This window comes from Pygocentrus nattereri, chromosome 3, assembly GCF_015220715.1.
Source record: "Pygocentrus nattereri isolate fPygNat1 chromosome 3, fPygNat1.pri, whole genome shotgun sequence".
NCBI lineage: Eukaryota > Metazoa > Chordata > Actinopteri > Characiformes > Serrasalmidae > Pygocentrus > Pygocentrus nattereri.
In genome coordinates this window covers 5,072,606-5,095,260 of record NC_051213.1, presented here as the reverse complement: position 1 = coordinate 5,095,260, position 22,655 = coordinate 5,072,606, and the positions used below count along the sequence as shown (strand labels likewise).

General features: G+C 40.9%; 1 protein-coding gene across 4 annotated transcripts in view; it reads right to left on the bottom strand.

Annotated features, from left to right (window-relative positions):
• Nucleotides 1–4,395: 4,395 nt before the first annotated feature.
• Nucleotides 4,396–22,655, bottom strand: part of col11a1a (collagen, type XI, alpha 1a) — a 192,442-nt gene continuing 174,182 nt past the window's right edge. For all 4 annotated transcript variants that reach the window (XM_037537327.1, XM_037537324.1, XM_037537326.1 and 1 more), the window contains 12 exons: nucleotides 21,267–21,374; nucleotides 21,015–21,068; nucleotides 19,340–19,393; nucleotides 16,948–17,055; nucleotides 14,355–14,408; nucleotides 14,230–14,265; nucleotides 14,089–14,142; nucleotides 12,443–12,686; nucleotides 10,395–10,507; nucleotides 9,222–9,290; nucleotides 7,246–7,479; nucleotides 4,396–5,841 (listed from right to left, as the gene is read on the bottom strand). In XM_037537327.1, the coding sequence (XP_037393224.1) occupies nucleotides 5,695–5,841; nucleotides 7,246–7,479; nucleotides 9,222–9,290; nucleotides 10,395–10,507; nucleotides 12,443–12,686; nucleotides 14,089–14,142; nucleotides 14,230–14,265; nucleotides 14,355–14,408; nucleotides 16,948–17,055; nucleotides 19,340–19,393; nucleotides 21,015–21,068; nucleotides 21,267–21,374 (1,275 nt within the window). In that variant the 3' untranslated portion in view covers nucleotides 4,396–5,694. The remainder of the gene's footprint in view (nucleotides 5,842–7,245; nucleotides 7,480–9,221; nucleotides 9,291–10,394; nucleotides 10,508–12,442; nucleotides 12,687–14,088; nucleotides 14,143–14,229; nucleotides 14,266–14,354; nucleotides 14,409–16,947; nucleotides 17,056–19,339; nucleotides 19,394–21,014; nucleotides 21,069–21,266; nucleotides 21,375–22,655) is intronic.

The following is a 22,655-nucleotide window of genomic DNA, read 5'->3' as shown; positions in this document are numbered from 1 at the left end:
TAACTTGGTGAACCTCAGTCCCTGTTATGTGCCACTGGTGAAGAGTCAGCTTGTGACCACGTGGACAGTGAGTAGATGGTCTAAGGAGAATTACGAGGCACTGCAGGATTGCTTTGAGGCTACTGATTGGCCGGCACTCTGTGAGCCGCACGGAGAGGACATCGACGGGCTCACAGAGTGTATCACAGACTACATTAACTTCTGTGTGGACTCCACTGTAACAACCAGGACTGTTAAATGTTACCCAAACTACAAGCCGTGGTTAATAAAGGACATCAAAGCTCTCCTCAACAAGAAGAAGAGGGCCTTCAGAGCTGGAGACAGAGTGGAGGTGAGAACGATCCAGAGGGAACTGAAGACAGCCATCAAGGAGGTGAAGAACAAATATAGGAGGAAGCTGGAGTGGAAACTCCAGCAGAACAACATGAGGGAGGTTTGGAATGGAAAAAGGACTATCACCAGCTTCAGGTCCAGTAACAACGGAGTAGAGGGCAGCGTGGACGGGGCCAACAAGCTAAATCTGATCTTTAACAGATTTGACACTGCAGACTCTGTCCTCCCCCATCCTGACTCATCTGCTGCTGGTCCTCAGCAGCCCATTCCACTCACCCCCTCCCCCTCCTGATAGCCTGCCTCCCTCCTGTGACAGCCCATCTCACACCTCCACCCCTGTAACCTCTAAGGTGAGTCTCACTGTGGACCAGGTGAGAAGAAAACTGAAGAGACACAAACAAGGCTGCAGGCCCTGATGGGGTCCCCCCCGGGTGCTTAAAGCCTGTGCCTCCCAGCTTTGTGGAGTACTTCAACACGTCTTCAACATGAGCCTGAATCTCCAGAGGGTCCAAATGATGTGGAAGACATCCTACCTTGTTCCTGTTCCAAAGACACAGCGACCCAGTGATGCTAAGGACTAAAGGCCAGTGGCACTGATGTCCTATGTCATGAAGACCATGTAGAAGCTCATCTTCGATCAGCTCCGACCCATAGTCCAGCCTTTCCTTTACCCCCTCCAGTTTGCCTATCAGCCCCGCCTGGGAGTTGAAGACGCCATCATCTACCTGCTCAACCAAGTATACGCTCACCTGCATAAGCCAGCCAGCAGTGTGAGGGTCATGTTCTTTGACTTCTCCAGCACATTTAACACCGTCTGGCCTGCTCTTCTGGGTGATAAGCTCACAGTGATGCAAGTAGATGCCCCCCTCATGTTCTGGATTACTGAGTACCTGACTGGCAGGCCATAGTATGTACACCTGCAGCACTGTGTGTCAGACAGAGTGGTCAGCAACATTGGAGTTCCACAAGGAACTGTCCTCTCTCCCTTCCTCTTCACTCTCTACACCATGGACTTCAGCTACTGCACAGAGACTTGCCACCTTCAGAAGTTTTCTGATGACTCTGCAATAGTTGGATGTATCAGCAAGGGTGAAGAGGATGAGTACAGGGCGACGGTGAAGGACTTTGTCGCATGGTGCGAGCGGAACCACCTGCAGCTCAGTGTGACAAAGACAAAGGAACTGGTGGTGGACCTGAGGAGGGACAAGGCACCGGTGACCCCTTTGTCCATCAGGGGTCTCAGTGTGGACACTGTGGAGGATTACAAATATCTGGGTGTGTATTCTGACAATAAACTGGACTGGGCTAAGAACACTGACGCCCTCTACAGGAAGGGCCAAAGTCGTCTCCATCTGCCGGACTATGCTCAGGATCTTCTATGAGTCTGTGGTGGCGAGTGCTATCCTCTATGCTGTTGCATGCTGGGGAAGCAGGCTGAGGGTGGCAGATGCCAACAGACTCAGCAAACTGATCCACAAGGCTGGTGATGTTGTGGGTGTGGAGCTGGACTTGCTGACGGCCGTGTCAGAGAGGAGAACGCTGTCTAAGCTGCAGGCCATTATGGACAATGGCTCCCACCCACTCTACGACACGGTGATGAGACACAGGAGCTCATTCAGTGCAAGACTCATTCTACCGAAATGACCACAGAGCGCCACAGGAGGTCATTCTTACCTGTGGCCATCAAACTCTATAACTCCTCCCTCAGTGTGTGATTCACTAAGTTTGGTTCATCTGTGCAAAACTCAATACTTATACTTTATACTGGATGTTTAATATTTACTATCACAGTCACCGCCACTTTACTGTATTCATAAGAACTTAAATCTTGTGTACATATTGCAAATTTCTCTTTATCTTTGTTCTAAATTATTAAAGTGTTTATTCTTTTACATAAATTGTTGCAACTGTAACAACTGCAATTTCCCTTTGGGATCAACAAAGGATTCTGATTCTGATTCTGATTCTGATCATAGACCTCAGGCACTATTGGGCCCACCAGGGACTCTGAAAGGAAAAAGCAGCTGCGCTCATAAAGATACATTATATGTCCAGGAGTTTGAAGATACAAGCTTATCCAGCGTTTCACAAGTATGAATAGGGAGTTTGCCCCTTTTGCTGCAGCATCAGCTGCTACTCTGGTATGAAGATTTGACTGCATTTGGAGCATCAGCGAGGTCAGGTACTGATGTTGGATGGTCAGTTCTGGATCACTCCAGCTCATCCTAAAGGTACTGGATGGAGCTCCAGCACTCCAGAGAACACAGTTCCACCGCCCCACAGCCCAGTGCTGGGCACATTGACTATGTGTGGCTGCACCAGAGTGCCCACTTCTACTGGTCAATACTTTTCCATGATTATTCAATCTGTTTCAGTCGATTGAACACTTGTATCAGCAAAATCTACTGAGGTGCACCTTAAAGTTGCTAAATTCACTTAATCAGAATTAAATGGTTGAGATGTAATCAGAGTCACTCAGAGTGGTTTGGTATGAAACGCTCTGTTATAGAGAAACTCACAGAATCAGGACTTTTCACAGTGATGGTGGTAGGAACCAGATGTCCCTCACAGAAAGCTATTACAGGAAATGGTTATGAATTCACTGCCTGAGGACTGAGACACTGTTTTATGATATTTTTAAGATTTTGTCCTAAGATGCATTTTTTAAACTTTTCATTTTGGAGGGATACGTGCAGGGTGTTTTGAGGCAAAATAGTCCCCAAAGAAAACTTATCTAATTTTCTGATTTATAACTATTTTACCATCATCAACATCCCATATAAAACTCAGAAGACTTGTGTAGGTTCACTGGTGGTTTTGGATCATAAATATATTTGTCTATATTTGTGTTGTAGAAATGATGACCCCTGGTTCCCATCACCACCACTTTAAAATTAGCTGAATTAACTGTAGTGGTTAAGAAGGTCTGGAAAGTTTTGGACATATGTACAGGTCTGTGCAAAAGCCAGAGACCATTGTGCATTTATTTAATTTCCAGTGAAAATGGTGATTAAGTACAAGTTACTCAGTTTCAGAAAAAAGCCAGGACCATATCATCATCAGAACATTGACCAAAGCCTCTAAAGTATTACATCAAATCTATTCGTATTAATTTCTCCATTCGGTACTTTTTACTTTTTTTTGTTGAGTCCTCCCAACAACAGCTGCTCCCAAAGGAGACAGACATTATGATCCTAGTCAAACAGACACTAACATTCACAAAAGCAGCTCCTCAAGCTCACCTTAACTGCCCTCAGATTCATCTAAAATGACTGAAGGTGATATTTCTTCGGAGATTAGGTTTAATCCACTGCCAAAAAACTGATTGACAGCTACAGAGAAAATGTGGCTCCTAACAACCACCTGGAAGAGCTGGTTGACACCAAAACTGCCCCCATCAGATAAACAGCACTGAAAGCTTTCGTCTCTGAGAGAGAGGAGAAGATCAAGCTGCTTCAGATCTGAGAACATCCACAGGTGTTTCTGTCCATCCTTCCACTGTGAGAAGACCACTCAGCGCTGTGGGTCTGAAAGGACGTGTAGCTGATCAAGAAGAACCTCACTGAGAAAAGGAGACGGACACATCAAACAAAGAAGCTGGACGATGGACTGACCACCCCAGAGTCCAGACCTCAGCACCACTGAATGGGTTTGATAACTTCAGAAAATGAGTGTTTACCTGCATTCGATAATCCGATCAGTCAGATTTCTGCAGTTGTACGATTATTCATGGTCATGTACACCATTCTCTGATCTAGTAATCGGATAAGGAGGCTGGATTTTGGCTCAGTAATCAGATTTCTCAGTGCATCTGCTTTCTTTCAGATTCCAGTAAGCCTCACTGAGAAAAGGAGACGGACACACCAAACAAAGACCACCCCGGAGTCCAGACCTCAACACCACGGAATGGGTTCGATTACTTCAGAAAATCATCAACCAGCTTCTAAGACTGAACTTCGGAGGTGTGGAAAAACATCCTGGAGGCTGTGATGAAGGTAAAGAGTGGTCTCTGCCTTGGACAAGGACAAATGACTGACAGCACACAGATCAGTTTCACAGTCGTTTTGGAATCCAGTTTTTTAATATTTAGATGAACCATAAAAAGCACAAACAATTTTCTCATTTTAGTTACAAAAAAGAGGGGTCACTGAAAAAGAGCATATCATTGCATATATCATTTTCACAGAAGACCTTTTTGGAACAGAAGGGGCCGTTATTTCTTTCTTTCTTTCTTTTTTATTTTAAATTCTCATAAAAAATTCCCCACCCAAAATATATAAACTTAACTGTGTAACCAAGGTATATACAGGGCACGCCGGCCTCTCTTCTCTATGGATATTAAGAAAGGATGAGGTATATGACCGAAGGAAAAACAAACAAAAACGAAGAGGAGGAAAATAAAATAAAAGTTCAAACTTAAATAGAAGTTGGACGAACGGCACGATCGCTCTGGAACAACAAGCACGGCGAGCGGCGTTAGTGAAAGCCGTCGCTCTGCGCCGCTCTGCGCCGCGCTGGCGCCTCTTTCCTGGCCGAGGTGTTATGTTTTCACTGGGCGGTCAGTATATACAAAAGGACATCCATTATAACTAGGAAATATGGAATCGTTTGAATGCTCGCTTTTATTTCGCTTAACAATAGGTACACAGTATTTATCACAAAATATTATCTCTTTATTTACTCGGTTCTTTAATTTAGAGATGTTCTGTTTGTCTGTCTGTCTGGTTTTCTCTGCTAGGAGCCTGATACACATGCAAGTTTTGAAAAGTGGAATCAGAAAGAACAGTAATGTACAAAATAATAATTACAGTTTTATCAAAATACACCTTCTTTTTCTCTTAGCACCTCATATTTATTTATTCATTATCATTATTATTTGTATTTTGATCAAGCACCATTGTTGTCTTTTCTGTATATCTTTTTTTTGATTTGTTGCACAGCACCGATAGACTCCGTTTGGCGGGGGGGGGGTCACTCTCTTTCTCTCTCGCTCTCTTTCTCTCCGCCGACTCCCCCCCCGCGCTCCAGCTCTCCGCTCTGCCACTCCTTTTCATCTTCCTTCACTTTCTTCCCTCCGTAAACAGCTCGCGTGTCTTGCTCGTCCCTCCGAGGACGAGGCGGGTTCTCCCGGGTGATGTACGCAAACACGACGATGCCGTCTCGTCTCTCCTGTTCAAAACTTGCACTTGCATGTGGCGACAAACGGAGGCCGGATGGTTTGGTGGTACCAAAAAATAAAAAATAAAAATAAAAATAACAAAAATAGTCTTGGAAAAAAAAAAAGTCTCTTGTGCTGACCCGTCCTTCCCTGTCAAGTTTTTCTTTTTCTTGGTGTCATTCTTTCGTTGTTTTTATCTTAATTTAGCCAAGGAAGCAGGCCGGACCGACTTCGAATCCAAACTTCTGGTTAGGATCCCCGAAGTCGCTCAGCATGACGTCTACGACGGGAACCTGATCGATTTTGGGCGTGTTTATCTCGATCACAGTCTTTCCGTGGCCCTTTCTCGTCTGCGGAAAGGGAAAAAAGCAACAGAAACACAGACGGCACCGTCAGATCCCATTCACAGCAGAACCCAATATCAAAACCATGTGGATATTGCATCATTTACACCAATACTGGAGCAATATTCTAATGCGGCTGCGCTGTGTTTATAATTCATACTGCATCATTCTGGATTCTCACTTCTTTCAGCAGATAATTATGTGCTGTGAGAAAGACACGGTTATTTAAAACTACTGATCTCAGCGAAACATAAAAATGTAAAACCTTGTCAAAATATTGAATATTTTCCATTATGAGGTAAGAGTCTTAGTCATTTTACCTCATGAATCATCTGATCCTTTTGTTTGTTTTGAGAAATAATGCAAACTACTGACATCTAATAAAGTGGCCAGTGAGTGGAAGCACAAGGGAGGTGTTTCTAATAAAGTGGCCAGTGAGTAGAAGCACAAGGTAGGTGTTTCTAATAAAGTGGCCAGTGAGTGGAAGCACAAGGGAGGTGTTTCTAATAAAGTGGCCAGTGAGTAGAAGCACAAGGTAGGTGTTTCTAATAAAGTGGCCAGTCAGTGGAAGCACAAGGGAGGTGTTTCTAATAAAGTGGCCAATGAGTGGACGCACGAAGTAGGTGTTTCTAATAAAGTGGCCAGTCAGTGGAAGAACAAAGTAGGTGTTTCTAATAAAGTGGCCAGTGAGTAGAAGCACAAGGGAGGTGTTTCTAATAAAGTGGCCAGTGAGTGGAAGCACAAGGGAGGTGTTTCTAATAAAGTGGCCAGTGAGTGGAAGGACAAGGTAGGTGTTTCTAATAAAGTGGCCAGTGAGTGGTAGAACAAAGTAGGTGTTTCTAATAAAGTGGCCAGTGAGTGGAAGCACAAGGTGGGTGTTTCTAATAAAGTGGCCAGTGAGTGGACACACAAAGTAGGTGTTTCTAATGAAGTGGCCAGTGAGTGGAAGCACAAGGGAGGTGTTTCTAATAAAGTGGCCAGTCAGTGGAAGAACAAAGTAGGTGTTTCTAATAAAGTGGCCAGTGAGTGGACACACAAAGTAGGTGTTTCTAATGAAGTGGCCAGTGAGTGGAAGCACAAAGTAGGTGTTTCTAATAAAGTGGCCAGTGAGTGGAAGCACAAAGTAGGTGTTTCTAATGAAGTGGACAACTAATATTTTGTATCACCACTGTTGTTATTTTCCTCTTTTAAGCTGTTTAGAAATGGTATTTGTTCTCCTTTGCATTGTGTGAACATTTTAAGATGACTGGACAATCACACAAAATTCTTCACATTACATTTCTGTACATCTATATAATGATATTGTAAGGATTTAAAAAAAAATGTTCTATCTAAATGTACTGTGTATATATACACACACACACACACACACACATAGCTGTTAATAGTGTTGTGTAGAGGTGGTCTTACTGCGCAGGAGTCTACGAGGGCTTTGATGTAGGGGCTGTTGTCGTAGGACATCTCCTCATCGTTGGATCCCAGGAAGCGCAGGGCTTTGTGGTAGCTGTCTGTTGTGGCATCCTGCCAGCCCACAGACTGGTGGCAGCTGTAGGTGAAGTTTTGCCTCGCCGAGGCTGTCAGTAGTCTGAGGAACGTCATCTGCACTGGGTTTATTGAGTTACCCTCAGCATCCACATAAGACAACTGGTTACAGCAGAAAACAAAGCAGAAAGAGAGGAGAGATTAGCAGCAGAGAAACACAGACACGTGACGGCAGAACTCATCGCTCTTAAGGGCTTCTATACAGTGAATATTGCATGAATAAACCTCAGAAAAACGCACAATATTCAAACAGTTTTAACACTGGTCCTGGTGCATTCCATCTGCACACAGCTTTTGAAGATCTCACATTCAAGAAGAAAAGGTGAGCAGCTAAAGGTGAGTCTGAGGTTGCCATGTCACCGCCAGAGACAACCCTGACGTACAGCACTATTTATACTGCATACCTGCGGCAGCTCAAAGTGCTTTACAGACAGTTCATGAAGTCTAACAGTGATAGGAATATTAGAGTTGGACTATTTTATTGTTACTGTTCTTGCAGAGGTTAAAACGCTTTTCATATCATACAAATTAGCAAAAAAATTTAAATCACTAAAAGATTAATGGCTGTGACCTAGAATTCCTCTCTTAATAACTCATAAGCGACATAATTTATATATGATCCACACAGTCGCTCTGACAGACTGTAATACACTACAGGAAGCGTAGGGGGCGATACGGCTTCTACTGTTTCATTTAAAAAGCTCTATAATGTTCATATGATCCACACAGTCGCTCTGACAGACTGTAATACACTACAGGAAGCGTAGGGGGCGATATAGCTTCTACTGTTTCATTTAAAAAGCTCTATAATGTTCATATGATCCACACAGTCGCTCTGACAGACTGTAATACACTACAGGAAGCGTAGGGGGCGATACGGCTTCTACTGTTTCATTTAAAAAGCTCTATAATGTTCATATGATCCACACAGTCGCTCTGACAGACTGTAATACACTACAGGAAGCGTAGGGGGCGATACGGCTTCTACTGTTTCATTTAAAAAGCTCTATAATGTTCATATGATCCACACAGTCGCTCTGACAGACTGTAATACACTACAGGAAGCATAGGGGGCGATACGGCTTCTACTGTTTCATTTAAAAAGCTCTATAATGTTCATATGTTCCACACAGTCGCTCTGACAGACTGTAATACACTACAGGAAGCGTAGGGGGCGATACGGCTTCTACTGTTTCATTTAAAAAGCTCTATAATGTTCATATGATCCACACAGTCGCTCTGACAGACTGTAATACACTACAGGAAGCGTAGGGGGCGATACGGCTTCGACTGTTTCATTTAAAAAGCTCTATAATGTTCATATGATCCACACAGTCACTCTGACAGACTGTAATAAATGACATGATACATGAGGCATTATTGCCAGTTTTGGTTGTTTACAACGTTCAGATGCTTTACATTATGCAACTCCAATGCAATTTAGTTTCAAGCAGCTAAAGTTGCGTGTAGGTTTCACCGTGCAGACCAGCCTTAGTTGCAGCCGTATTGTGAAGACTGTCAGGTGATGTGGAGCAAATAGCCAGAATATGTTTTTCTCTGAGACGATGCCGTCCCTCCGTCACTCTTCTGACCGCATTAAATATGGATGCGGTATGTGTGCTGCGTGTGGGGGCGTGCGGGGGCTTTGTGCTCCAGGACCTCGGGTCAAAGCATCTTAAAAAGCATCTGAAAAGCGGCGCTGCTATTACTGTCTATTTCTGTCACTGAGAGGACGGAGAGGACGAGCCTTTACAATCCTTTCAGCTCGGGGAGAAAGGGAAGAGACGGCCACGCGAGACGCAGAGAAGAGAGATGAAACGGAAGAGGAAGAAGAGTGCACTTACTAGCTGGCCGTGTGTAAATGAACTGTACCACGACCCAGGCACCTCTTTATACCAGGAGGACATCTGCACCTGAAGGAGCGCAGTAATAATAAGGGATAAGTAACAATAAACCACAGTGAAAAACCAATGTTTCTTTTGTCACCGTCAGAAACAAAACGTCGGATCAAATCAACGTAAAAAGATTTTATTCCAAGTCATTTTGGAGGATTTCAACTGGTCCATTTGTCATGGATGTTGCACACAATATAAAGGGCAGCTGGCATGTTTAAAAAAAACCTATAAACTTTGAGACACAAAGGTTTGTTCCAACTGATTTGATTCGCACAGAATGAAAAGCTTCCCCTCCTGAACACCAATATCCCAGGTCTCAAACCCAAATCTTGTGAAACTACACAAAACATTTTTGCTCGATGTAACAGAAGAAACACGTTTGGTTCGCCAGAGAGGCATGTCTGAAAAAGAGATATGCAAGCGTGAAGAACCTTTGAAAGGTTTCAAGAACCTTCGCATAAGATCTTTCATGATATTCCATGGTTCCTCGCCCGTGCACATCTCATCTACAAAAATGGCTCTTCAAAGAATCTTTTAACAGGTTCTGTAGGGAACCTAAAGTGGGTTCTTCTATGGAACCTCTCTTATTTGCACAAGAGTAGTAAGTTCAAAGTTCGATGCTCTAAAACAGCTGATTCAAGCTGATAACGCTTAGAAATATACAGTAATTACTGTTATTACATTGTATTATTATGTAATTACATAATAATTATATAGTTATATGTGTAAAGAGATGCACATTGCAACAACGACCTTTCCTCATCTACTTTGGTGTAAAACATAAACTCCATTTACATTGCTTCCACCGTAGTCATGTCATTTCAATGTTATTTTGCTACACTATTCACGTGTAATAACATAATTAATTACAATGTTAGTTACATAATAAACATATGACATTTTTTTCTGAATTTGCAGTTTCAACAATATTTCAATATTTCAATTATCGCTTTTATTGCTGCTGGTAACAGTGGCGTCCTAGGTGCTGGAACAGGGAAGCACTAAACTGTGCTGTGGCCCTCCAGGACTGGAGTTAAAGAACCCTAAAATGGGCCCATTAAGCTCTGAGGTTAATAAGGCTATATCTCGGGTCCCCACTGTGGCTGTGGGAGCAATACTCACTCCGCTGGACTTCCTATCAGGGTGGATGCAGGTCTCACCGCCTGCTGTAAAGTTGCAGTACACTTTGAAGGAATCGCCAGAGCATCCCTGGTTAGGATCAATGTAATATTCACCTGCAGGAAGAAAAATCCATCAATCAGACACCGAACGTGACCGAACATACAGTACCAATGATTACATGCGTGTCAATGTTCACTTATTAAATTAGAATCACCTTTATAATCCTCAGTTAACCCCTTTAAACTTCAGGATTATTACTGTTATTAAGATTAAGACTTCTAATTGAGCATCTACTATGAATTACTCAGTAGTTACAATAAATTATTCGTTGTCTACTATGAATTATTCAGTATATACACTATTCAGTATCTACTATGAATTTTTCAGCACCTACTATGAATTATTCAGTATATACACTATTCAGTATCTACTATGAATTTTTCAGCATCTACTATTAATTATTCAGTAAATATGTCATTGAGTAACTAGTACATATTATCATGTGCCTACTATGAATTATTCACTACATACATTATTCAGTATCTAGTATGAATTATTCAGTATCTACTGAGTTATTCAGTATCTCCTATGAATTATTCAGTATCTACCATAAATTATTCAGTATCTACTATGAATTACTCAATATCTACTATGAATGATTCAGTATCTACTATGAATTATTCAGTAAATGTTATTTAGTAACTACTATATATTATCCTGTGCCTACTATGCATTTTTCAGTGTCTACTATGACTTATTCAACATCTACTATGACTTATTCAACATCTACTATGAATCCTTCAGTATCTACTGTGAGTTATTCAGTATCTACTATAAATTATTCAGTATCTACTATAAATTATTTAGTAAGTAATTTTTTGTCATTTTTTCACTATATACTACGGATTATTCAGTGTCTGCTTTGAAGTATTTAGTATCTACTTTGAATTACTCAGTATCTACTTTAAATTATTCAGTATACTATAAATTATTCAGCAAATACTATGGAACTAAGTGTATGAATTGAAATGTGGATCCACATACAGACCCTCTGAGTGTAAGAGGTTAATACATACTGCTTTGCTCACAGAACAGATAAAGCTAGACAGACTTGAGCCTCCATATAAAAAGTAATAATAACATCTCTAAGAATGAAAAAGCCCAGCAGCTCTGAAAGGTCAGTACAGGAGCTGGCATTTTGTAAGCCATGATTTGGCAGGCAGGGGTTAGCTCCCACTGCAGCCTGCAGAGAGAACCACCCCCGACTCAGTACGACACACTTATCTATGAAAATGCATGAAATGCACTGCATCGAAAAACATCAAGCGCAGTCTGAATTATGTCTGTACTTCAGTCCATATTTATAGACCATGTTTAGGGCTAGTCTATCAGAGATTACTGAACAGCTCCCCACGGACTGAGGTAAGTGTGTGATGACTGAGACATGTAGTTGGTATCAGCCTAACTGGTGGCGTATAAGGTTCCGTTACGTAGCCTCGCAGCTCCAGTACAAAAAACGTAAGTAAATCTCGGACACCAAACATGTCTTGGCTTTACTGACGGTGTTTATGGTACAAGAGGGAACCTGTAAATTTGACTTTGGAAGTTCTAAATTTAGAACAGATTTTGTGAATCCAGCTCCTGAACTCACACTGCAAATGATGTCTTGGCAAATCATCTTAAATATAGTTTAAATTATTAATATTACTAAAATAAAAAAAAAATGATGATGATAATTTTGCTTTCGTCCATGATAATGCATCTATTTTTTTCAAGAAATAATGCAAATACATTTTCTTTTTTCAAGAAATAATGCAAAATATTTTTTTTTAAATATAGTGCCTGATTATTTGAGTGTCAGTGGAATGTAATAAGACACTTTCAATAGACAAAAATATTTACAACAAGCAAAAAACATGACAATGTAAGAGAAAACAAAGGGAATTAATCACAACATTTTTACAACAATCTCAAAACGTGAAATATTAGACATTTTGAATAGATTTAAGATGAATTCACTGTTACGATCTCAGAGCAGCCTCACTCACCGTCGGGGAACTCAGGATGGCACAGCTGGAGGTCCTTGCAGGTCCTGGCCGGGTTGTTCTGAGTGCCCATTGGGTACTTCATGCGCTCAATGTCCTGTTTGAGGTTGTTGAGGGAGCTGAAGATGTCCTCCATGCCCTCGCCGTAATCCATGATGGTGGCCTCATCGGCCTGCATGTCGCTGGAGCGCCGGGTCTTTTTGGGCGACTGGATGGGCAGCGGCTGGACGATCTCACCCGGAGGACCCTGCAGGCGGTGATACAGATGATAGACTATCACGCTACAGCTTTGGCTCTCAGTTGTGGGTCACATTTTCTCTAATGAATTAAATAAACACTGTCATTAAATGATGATCTACTGAGACGTCACTCTGGTTGGATTCATACAGCCAATTCCACAGATCTCTATGATCATTCACAATGCTCTCGAATCTTTGTTGAAGTCATAAAAGACTGTACATGCTTAAAAACAAAGGGTTCTTTGCAAAACACCATAGAAGTTGCTTGTGGTTACTTCAACCATCCTTTCAGTGTTCTTTGTTTGTTCTTTGTAAATGAGATGGGGGAGCATGTAGGACCTCCTCACGTTGTAAATGTTCTAGGAATCCTTAAATTGGTAAAGAACTTTTACATCATGCCAAGTCTCTTCAAACCTTTTTTCTATATGTCTATTTGTCTTTCTATATATAATCTATATGTCTGTCTATCTATCTATCTATCTATCTATATGTCTGTCTATCTATCTATCTATCTGTCTGTCTGTCTATCTATCTGTCTGTCTGTCTGTCTGTCTATCTATCTGTCTGTCTGTCTGTCTGTCTATCTATCTATCTGTCTGTCTGTCTGTCTATCTATCTATCTATCTGTCTGTCTGTCTGTCTGTCTATCTGTCTGTCTGTCTGTCTGTCTATCTATCTATATGTCTGTCTATCTATCTATCTGTCTGTCTGTCTGTCTATCTATCTATCTATCTATCTATCTATATGTCTGTCTATCTATCTATCTGTCTGTCTGTCTGTCTATCTATCTATCTATCTATCTATCTATCTATATGTCTGTCTATCTATCTATCTATCTGTCTGTCTGTCTGTCTATCTATCTATCTGTCTGTCTGTCTGTCTATCTATCTATCTATCTATCTATCTATCTATCTATATGTCTGTCTATCTATCTATCTATCTGTCTGTCTGTCTGTCTGTCTATCTGTCTGTCTGTCTGTCTGTCTATCTATCTATATGTCTGTCTATCTATCTATCTGTCTGTCTGTCTGTCTATCTATCTATCTATCTATCTATCTATATGTCTGTCTATCTATCTATCTGTCTGTCTGTCTGTCTATCTATCTATCTATCTATCTATCTATCTATCTATATGTCTGTCTATCTATCTATCTATCTATCTATCTATCTATCTATCTATATGTCTGTCTATCTATCTATCTATCTATCTATCTATCTATCTATCTATCTATCTATCTATCTATCTATCTGTCTGTCTATCTAGATAGCACTCATTAAAATCTCATTCGTCTTTAATATTATCAGCTGCTGCAAAAACTTGAAAAGATGATCATTTGCTTTCACCGTTATGAAGAGCTGGCTGTCCTAAAACATTCGACACGCAGTAAAACTAAACACAATGAAACTCACGGGAGGTCCAGGGGGTCCGACCACGCCTGTGTCTCCCTTCTGACCTGCAGGACCCTGGAGAAACACAACGAAGAAACGTCAGTCTCAACTCAAGATGTGAATTTTAAAACTGTTAATATTCAGAATTATGGTTTTACTTACTGACGACCCTTTGGCTCCCTTTGGCCCTTGTGGACCCTAATGAGGAAACAACAGAGGAATTCAGTAAATTCAGAATTCAGTAAATGACACAAAGTGTAAGAGAGAGGTGGGGATTAGTGACTTACAGGCAGTCCAGGAGGTCCAGGTGGGCCGATGGGTCCAGCAGCTCCAGCTATACCCTACAGAGACAAGAACAGGGGGGAGAGAATTACGACTGGGAGCCATAACAAACCTAATGTCTCGTCTGTGATCCACTCAGAGTGTTTGTGTCTGTCTCCTTTGAGACCTTTCTCCTAGAGTCGTTGGGCCACATGCATGGTCATCTTTGGGCCAGGTGGACCGTTTGCCAACCAGTGCAACACTTTGGTTCACGCTGTGCAAAAAATAACAGCTATTAGTTTATTATGTGATTGTTAGTCAAGTGGCCTTTACTGTTCGAGCAGACAGTTCTGGAAACCTGCATGGCTGAGGATACATTTCAGCGCAGTCAGCATACAGTGGAAATATGCAGGATAATAACACAAATAACCAACTTTGGGCTTTTGCACTTAGGGGAAAAAGTACTTTCTGGTTTCTCCTCCTGCCTGTTCACTATTTTTTTTCTGCTGGTGTATTTTATTACTAAACTCGGACACCGTTCTCGACTAGTCCAGTGCTGCTCACACCTGGTGGATTTATCGATCCAAGGGTTCCCAACCTTTCCGACAGTTAGGACCAATGTGCAGCCCAAAAATATCTTTTCACAGATGTGATGGGGGTGGGAAAGATTACGATGCCATAACACAGATTATTGGCCTATACATGCCTACCCACCAATCAATGTGCCCCACTAAACCCACTATATTGTACGTTGTGGTAAACAGAAAAAAAGTGATTGATCAGGAGTGATCACTGGCCTACCCAATCAAATGAGTAAAGAATATTTATTAAGTCGTCTTTTTTGAAATAATGAAATTTGATTTGTTTTCCGAATGTGCTGTCATTGCCATTACACTGTCCAATCACTGAACGGCAACTGTTCCCATCTGTCATTGACACAAGCCTCTGGTTTGTTATCAGCGCTCCAGTTTTTGAATTTGAAGCTCCAGCTGTGGGCAAAAGGTGCAACTGGGGGTGTTTAAAAGTGAGATTCCATTCTCTGGAGTGTGTCATTGTTACCGATCCAAAGCAAAACAAAAAAAAAAAAATTGCCATCATTTTTCAGCAAATTCTGTACTTAATATGCTTTTTTTTTCACTACAAAAGCTGCCATGAGCTTTATAAAAACGTAAAGACAAACATCTAACATTACTTCAATGCATCAAGTCGTCATAGGTAAGTCATAAATGCACCATAAACACTTTTCATGCCTACTGTGGCAGCGTTCTTAAATCTCAGGTAATTAGGTTCAGGTTTTTAAGTTTGTAAGTTTCATACGTTGCTTTGAACATCTCAGTCTAATTTGAACTTTAATTGAGGTGAGTGGACACATGCTTTATTGTGCTGCAGTGTTTAAGTGAATGCAGAATTCCAGTTAATTACTATGGTTTTGTATCATCGTAGAGCAGAAGTGCTGGAGTAGGTCGGGTGATGGCTGTTGGGAATAGGCGGTTTGGCCTACTCATTCATTTCTTTGCTGTGTCCAGCCTCGAGTATGTCTAGGGGAATTCATAAAGCAGAGACACTTTTTCTAACCCCTTAAAAGATCATCGCCATTTCATTAGGCCTGTGATCTGGATGGATTTTAATCTCTCACACTCCTTTAAATCACCGGGCAAAGGCTGCGCTACAGCAGCTGCTAATTGCATATTCACTCGATTTGGAGTGTTTGTTTAAAAATGGATGAAGTCTTTCTTCATCTGAATTCCGCCGAGCGTCAGCTCAGCGCCCCCCGCCGAAACGCCCCTGGTAGAGAAACTGCTTTTTTCAGAGCTTTACAGCTTGCGGAGAGCCAGAGAGGTGGACGTTAAGGGGGTTTAAAGTAAACAACATGGCTTCTGTGAGAACGTTTATGCCATTAACTTTTGATGCGAATATTTGGTGTTGCATAATCACGACGGTCGTCCTCGGCACCAGCCATTATCCTCCTCCACCCACCGCACCGTTAACATAAACACATGAAGCAGGATGTCATTATTTCAGTGGGTGGTTAATTCACTTTTTCAGAACTTTCAGATGACCGTACAGCTGCAGAGGAGCTTACAGCACAGCTAATGGAGACTAATGCAGATTGTAAGACAGTGGAGTGGAGGAAGGGGTAGAGAGAGCGAGAGAGAGAGAGCGAAAGAGAGAGAGAGAGAGAGAGAGAGAGAGAGAGAGAGAGAGAGATTTATATTCTACAGTGGTCATATTTTACTGTTATTCGTTACAGACTAGTATTATAGATAGAGGGAGATGAAGAAGACAGGGAGAAAGAAAGGGAGAGAGGGTGAGAGACAGAACAGAGAGAGAAGGAGGGTAGGAGGGTTAGAATGAATAGAGAGGAACAGAGAGAAAAAGAAGTCAGAAAGAAGGGGGGAAAGAGAGAAAGAAAAAATGCGAGTGACAGACAGCAGAGACAGTGATGGGAGAAGAGAGACAGAAAACGAGAGACAATTGAAAGAGACAATTGAAAGCAGGGAGAGAGATGAAAGACTGGCAGAGAGAAAGAAAGAAAGAAAGAAAGAAAGAGAGAGAGAGAGAGAGAGAGAGAGAGAGAGAGAGAGAGAGAGAGAGAGAGAGAGAGAGACTATCACTTACGCCATCACCCTTAGGTCCAGGAGTGCCTTGCGGTCCAGGCAGACCACGGTCTCCTTTCTCTCCCTGTTCACCAGGAGGTCCAATCAAACCAATCAGACCAGGATGACCCTGAGAAACAGACACATGAACATCACTCAGCACAGTGAGATCATTAAAAAGCAATGTTCCAGCATCTCAGACTCACAGACAGCAGAACGATAAAGAAGAGCAGCACTAAAGCATTGAGGGCTCCAGTCTCCCTGCACTGCGCAACTGACAGGAATATTAGTGAGGAAAGTAATCGACTCTCTAGTCACTTCCATTCTCATATTTGAACATGGTTGATATTTTTTATAGAAACTTCCTAAACAGCTTTGTTACTGTACAGCAGTAGCAGCAATGCCAACCAATCAGATCTCAGTAGGAGTAACACTAACTAATCAGCTCTCAGTAGCAGCAATGCCAACCAATCAGCTCTCAGTAGCAGTAACGCTAACCAATCAGCTCTCAGTAGCAGCAATGCCAACCAATCAGATCTCAGTAGCAGTAATGCCAACCAATCAGCTCTCAGTAGCAGTAACACTAACCAATCAGCTCTCAGTAGCAGTAGTGCTAACCAATCAGCTCTCAGTAGCAGTAACACTAACCAATCAGCTCTCAGTAGCAGCAATGCCAACCAATCAGATCTCAGTAGCAGTAACACTAACCAATCAGCACTCAATAGCAGTAATGTCAACCAATCAGCTCTCAGTAGCAGTAACACTAACCAATCAGCTCTCAGTAGCAGTAACGCCAACCAATCAGCTCTCAGTAGCAGTAATGTCAACCAATCAGCTCTCAGTAGCAGTAACACTAACCAATCAGCTCTCAGTAGCAGTAACACTAACCAATCAGCTCTCAGTAGCAGTAACACTAACCAATCAGCTCTCAGTAGCAGTAACACTAACCAATCATCTCTCAGTAGCAGTAACGCTAACCAATCAGCTCTCAGTAGCAGTAACACTAACCAATCAGCTCTCAGTAGCAGTAACGCTAACCAATCAGCTCTCAGTAGCAGTAACACTAACCAATCAGCTCTCAGTAGCAGTAACACTAACCAATCAGCTCTCAGTAGCAATAATGCTAACCAATCAGCTCTCAGTAGCAGTAACACTAACCAATCATCTCTCAGTATCAGTAACACTAACCAATCAGCTCTCAGTAGCAGTAACACTAACCAATCAGCTCTCAGTAGCAGTAACGCTAACCAATCAGCTCTCAGTAGCAGTAACACTAACCAATCAGCTCTCAGTAGCAGTAACACTAACCAATCAGCTCTCAGTAGCAATAATGCTAACCAATCAGCTCTCAGTAGCAGTAACACTAACCAATCATCTCTCAGTAGCAGTAACGCTAACCAATCAGCTCTCAGTAGCAGTAACACTAACCACTCAGCTCTCAGTAGCAGTAACACTAACCAATCATCTCTCAGTAGCAGTAACACTAACCAATCAGCTCTCAGTAGCAGTAACGCCAACCAATCAGCTCTCAGTAGCAGTAACGCTAACCAATCAGCTCTCAGTAGCAGTAACACTAACCAATCAGCTCTGAGTAGCAGTAGTGCTAACCAATCAGCTCTGAGTAGCAGTAACTCTAACCAATCAGCTCTCAGTAGCAGTAACTCTAACCAATCAGCTCTCAGTAGCAGTAATGCTAACCAATCAGCTCTCAGTAGCAGTAACACTAACCAATCAGCTCTCAGTAGCAGTAATGCCAACCAATCAGCTCTCAGTAGCAGTAATGCTAACCAATCAGCTCTCAGTAGCAGTAATGCTAACCAATCAGCTCTCAGTAGCAGTAACTCTAACCAATCAGCTCTGAGTAGCAGTAATGCTAACCAATCAGCTCTCAGTAGCAGTAACACTAACCAATCAGCTCTCAGTAGCAGTAATGCCAACCAATCAGCTCTCAGTAGCAGTAATGCTAACCAATCAGCTCTCAGTAGCAGTAGTGCTAACCAATCAGCTCTCAGTAGCAGTAATGCTAACCAATCAGCTCTCAGTAGCAGTAATGCTAACCAATCAGCTCTCAGTAAAACATCTAGACTACAGAGTAAAGGGCACACAGTTCAGGTTAAGCCATTGCTACTGGATTGAAGAAGGGAAACATCAAAGCAGCACTGCTCATATTCAAAAAGAACGTTTCATTCTGATAATTACTGAACTAGCATTTCACTTTGGGAGCTGAATTATTATATCAGAGAAAATAAGCTAAAGCAGCTGAAAGCTTTTTCATTTTTGTGGTAAAATGCATGTTTTGCCTTGAGCCCACTGAGCTAAAAGGCTTAAAGTGGCGCTGTGGGAGGTTAAGCAGGCCTGGGCTGGGGAGGACCACATTAACGGAGGAGCGGCAAAGGAAATTGAATCTCACTCACCTTCTCACCCTTCGAGCCGGGGTCACCTTTCAGGCCAGGCAGACCAGGGGGTCCCTAATATTGGAGAGCCAACACTGAGAAATCAATTTGCACACAACACAGGCATAGAGGAATGGCGAGAGAGAGAGAGAGAGAGAGAGAGAGAGAGAGAGGAGACTGAGAGGGTGACAGCATACTGGAGAGAAACAGGGGAGAGGAGATAAAGAGGGGGACAGATTAGAGATGCACCAAAATTTCGCCCAAATGGCCAAATGTGTGACGCTTTCACTGTTTTTTCATCTGAAGGAGCAAAACTGCTGAAAACGTTGAGTAAAAAAAGTTACACCATCTGCACTAAACAGATTTACAACAATGTGACAAAGTATAACACTTTCCACTGAAACGGATGGTAGAATTAGAAATAGTGGCAAAACGGACCAGAACATGATCGAAACAAAGGCATTTAGAGACGAGTAAAAGTGCTTTTTCAAAATTTGTACACAAGAAAATACATATAAACATCCAGAAGACCTGTGTAGGTTCACTGGTGGTTTTGATGGTAAATAAATGGGCTGTATTTGTGTTGTAGGCATTGTGACCCCTGGTTCCTACCACCACCACTGTAAAGAAACCTCTACAATCAACCACCAAACCACTATTTGCTTACAAATAAAAACACAATGTGAATATTTGTAAGCCAAATAAATAAGGCTAAAAATGTACGTCTTCACTCTTATTCTAAAATGTGGAAAATAATAAAAAAAACTGTCTGTGTTTGCATGAAAAGATCCAATTGAATACATTCCTATTACAGATTAAGACTGCAGTGTTTGTTCTCCCTCTACTCAACAATCTGATTAGAATCTCCATTTACAGGCTCACTACAAGTAATCAGATCCAAAATCACGTGCATGCGTAAAGTAACACTTAGTGTAGACGTTACCATGACAACCAGCATCACGTGAGTCCAGTCAGAGTGAGATGAGCAGCAGTGAGCAGTGATTGTGTTTTTAACTGCTTTAAAATGACATCAGACTCAGGAAAACGTCCTTCACACGTCCTTATTAAAGAAGGCCGAGATGAAGACGTCGTGCTCTGAGACGCATAAGCTGGACGTCCGTCCCACCGCCGTCTTTTAAAGATCAGAGCATGAACTTCGTCTCCTCTGCAGACCAGTTTCTGCTCCGCCGTGTCGCTGGGTATAAACTCTCAATGTGACGCGACGCACATGCAGAACGGACTGAAACTTTCCGATAGGGAATGTAATCGGATACAGGCGTTTACACTGATATTATTCTTCTAATTAATGGATTATTTACAGGATTCCACACCTCGTTCAATCAGATAGACACTCTATTCTGAATGGCCTCAATCGGACTAGACTATTCCGACTGAGTGTATTCATGGATGTATTCTATTCCGATTAAGCTACTAGTCAGATTATTAATGGATCATTAATAGGCTGAAAGTAAATGTGGCTACAGAAACCTGTAATGTGAAGAATGGCACTGAAAACTGGATGAGTAAGTAAATAAATGAGCACTTGATTTTTCTGTCTTTTGCTTTCCCAATTCATCCTGAATTTCGGTTTGGTTTTCAGCCGAGACTTTTCATTTCAGTGCATCACTAGAACAGATAAAGGTCAGAGAGATCGAAGCGAGGGAGGAGACAGAAAGTGAAAACCCTCTTCTCTCACCATGGGTCCAGGTGGGCCATCTTGTCCAGAAGCTCCAGGAAGTCCTTGTTCACCCTGTGAGAAAAATCCATCCAATTATATCAGGCATTATGGCACTTCTGTAGCGCTTACAGCCCGCTATTGATTTACTGCAGGCGGCAAAATGATTAATAGTCCACAAAAAATGTGTGTTCTGGTTCTGTCACAGCGCCACTGCTTGTGAGTTTTAGGTGGTTTAATCAATGTCGGGGCTGTGACTGTACTGACACTCACCACAGGGCCAGGGATTCCTCTCAGACCCTCAGGACCTGGCTTACCGGGAGGTCCCTGGGGTCCCACTGGACCAGTTTTGCCTGGAGGACCTTCAGCACCCGGCTCACCCTGAAGAGAGAGGGTAGAACGGGTTCAGAGGAACGTGCAGAAACAGCTACTGGAGGTGCTAGTTATGATATTAGTTAGGATATTAGTTCATATGCATGTAAATATTCTTTCAAATTCATTTCTGGAAAATAATGTTATGGAAAAGAATTTTATTTATGTATCATATACATATAAACGAAAGCGATTTTACTCAAAGTGATTTTAGGTATTCATATATTAAAATAACACATTACTTTATTAGAATTAAGGAAAAAAGCATTAAAATATAAAGTATATAAATTATATACAAACTATAAATGAAATAAAATAAATGGTATCATACAAATTTCACATTATCGGCAACTACTATGAATTATTAAATATCTACTATGAATCATTCAGTATCTACTATGAATTATTAAGTATCTACTATAAATTGAGTATCTACTATAAATGATTAAGTATCTACTATGAATTATTAAGTATCTACAATAAATTGAGTATCTACTATAAATGATTAAGTATCTACTATGAATTATTAAGTATCTACTATAAATGATTAAGTATCTACTATAAATGATTAAGTATCTACTATGAATTATTAAGTATCTACTATAAATGATTATGTATCTACTATGAATTATTAAATATCTACTATAAATGATTAAGTATCTACTATAAATGATTAAGTATCTACTATGAATTATTAAATATCTACTATAAATGATTAAGTATCTACTATAAATGATTAAGTATCTACTATGAATTATTAAGTATCTACTATAAATGATTATGTATCTACTATGAATTATTAAATATCTACTATAAATGATTAAGTATCTACTATAAATGATTAAGTATCTACTATGAATTATTAAATATCTACTATAAATGATTAAGTATCTACTATGAATTATTAAATATCTACTATAAATGATTATGTATCTACTATGAATTATTAAATATCTACTATAAATGATTAAGTATCTACTATAAATGATTAAGTATCTACTATGAATTATTAAATATCTACTATAAATGATTAAGTATCTACTATAAATGATTAAGTATCTACTATGAATTATTAAATATCTACTATAAATGATTAAGTATCTACTATAAATGATTAATTATCTACTATGAATTATTAAATATCTACTATAAATGATTAAGTATCTACTATAAATTATTAAGTATCTACTATGAATTATTAAATATCTACTATAAATTATTAAGTATCTACAATGAATTGCCAATTATTATGAATTATCCAGTGACTACACTCTAAAAAAGCAATTTTTT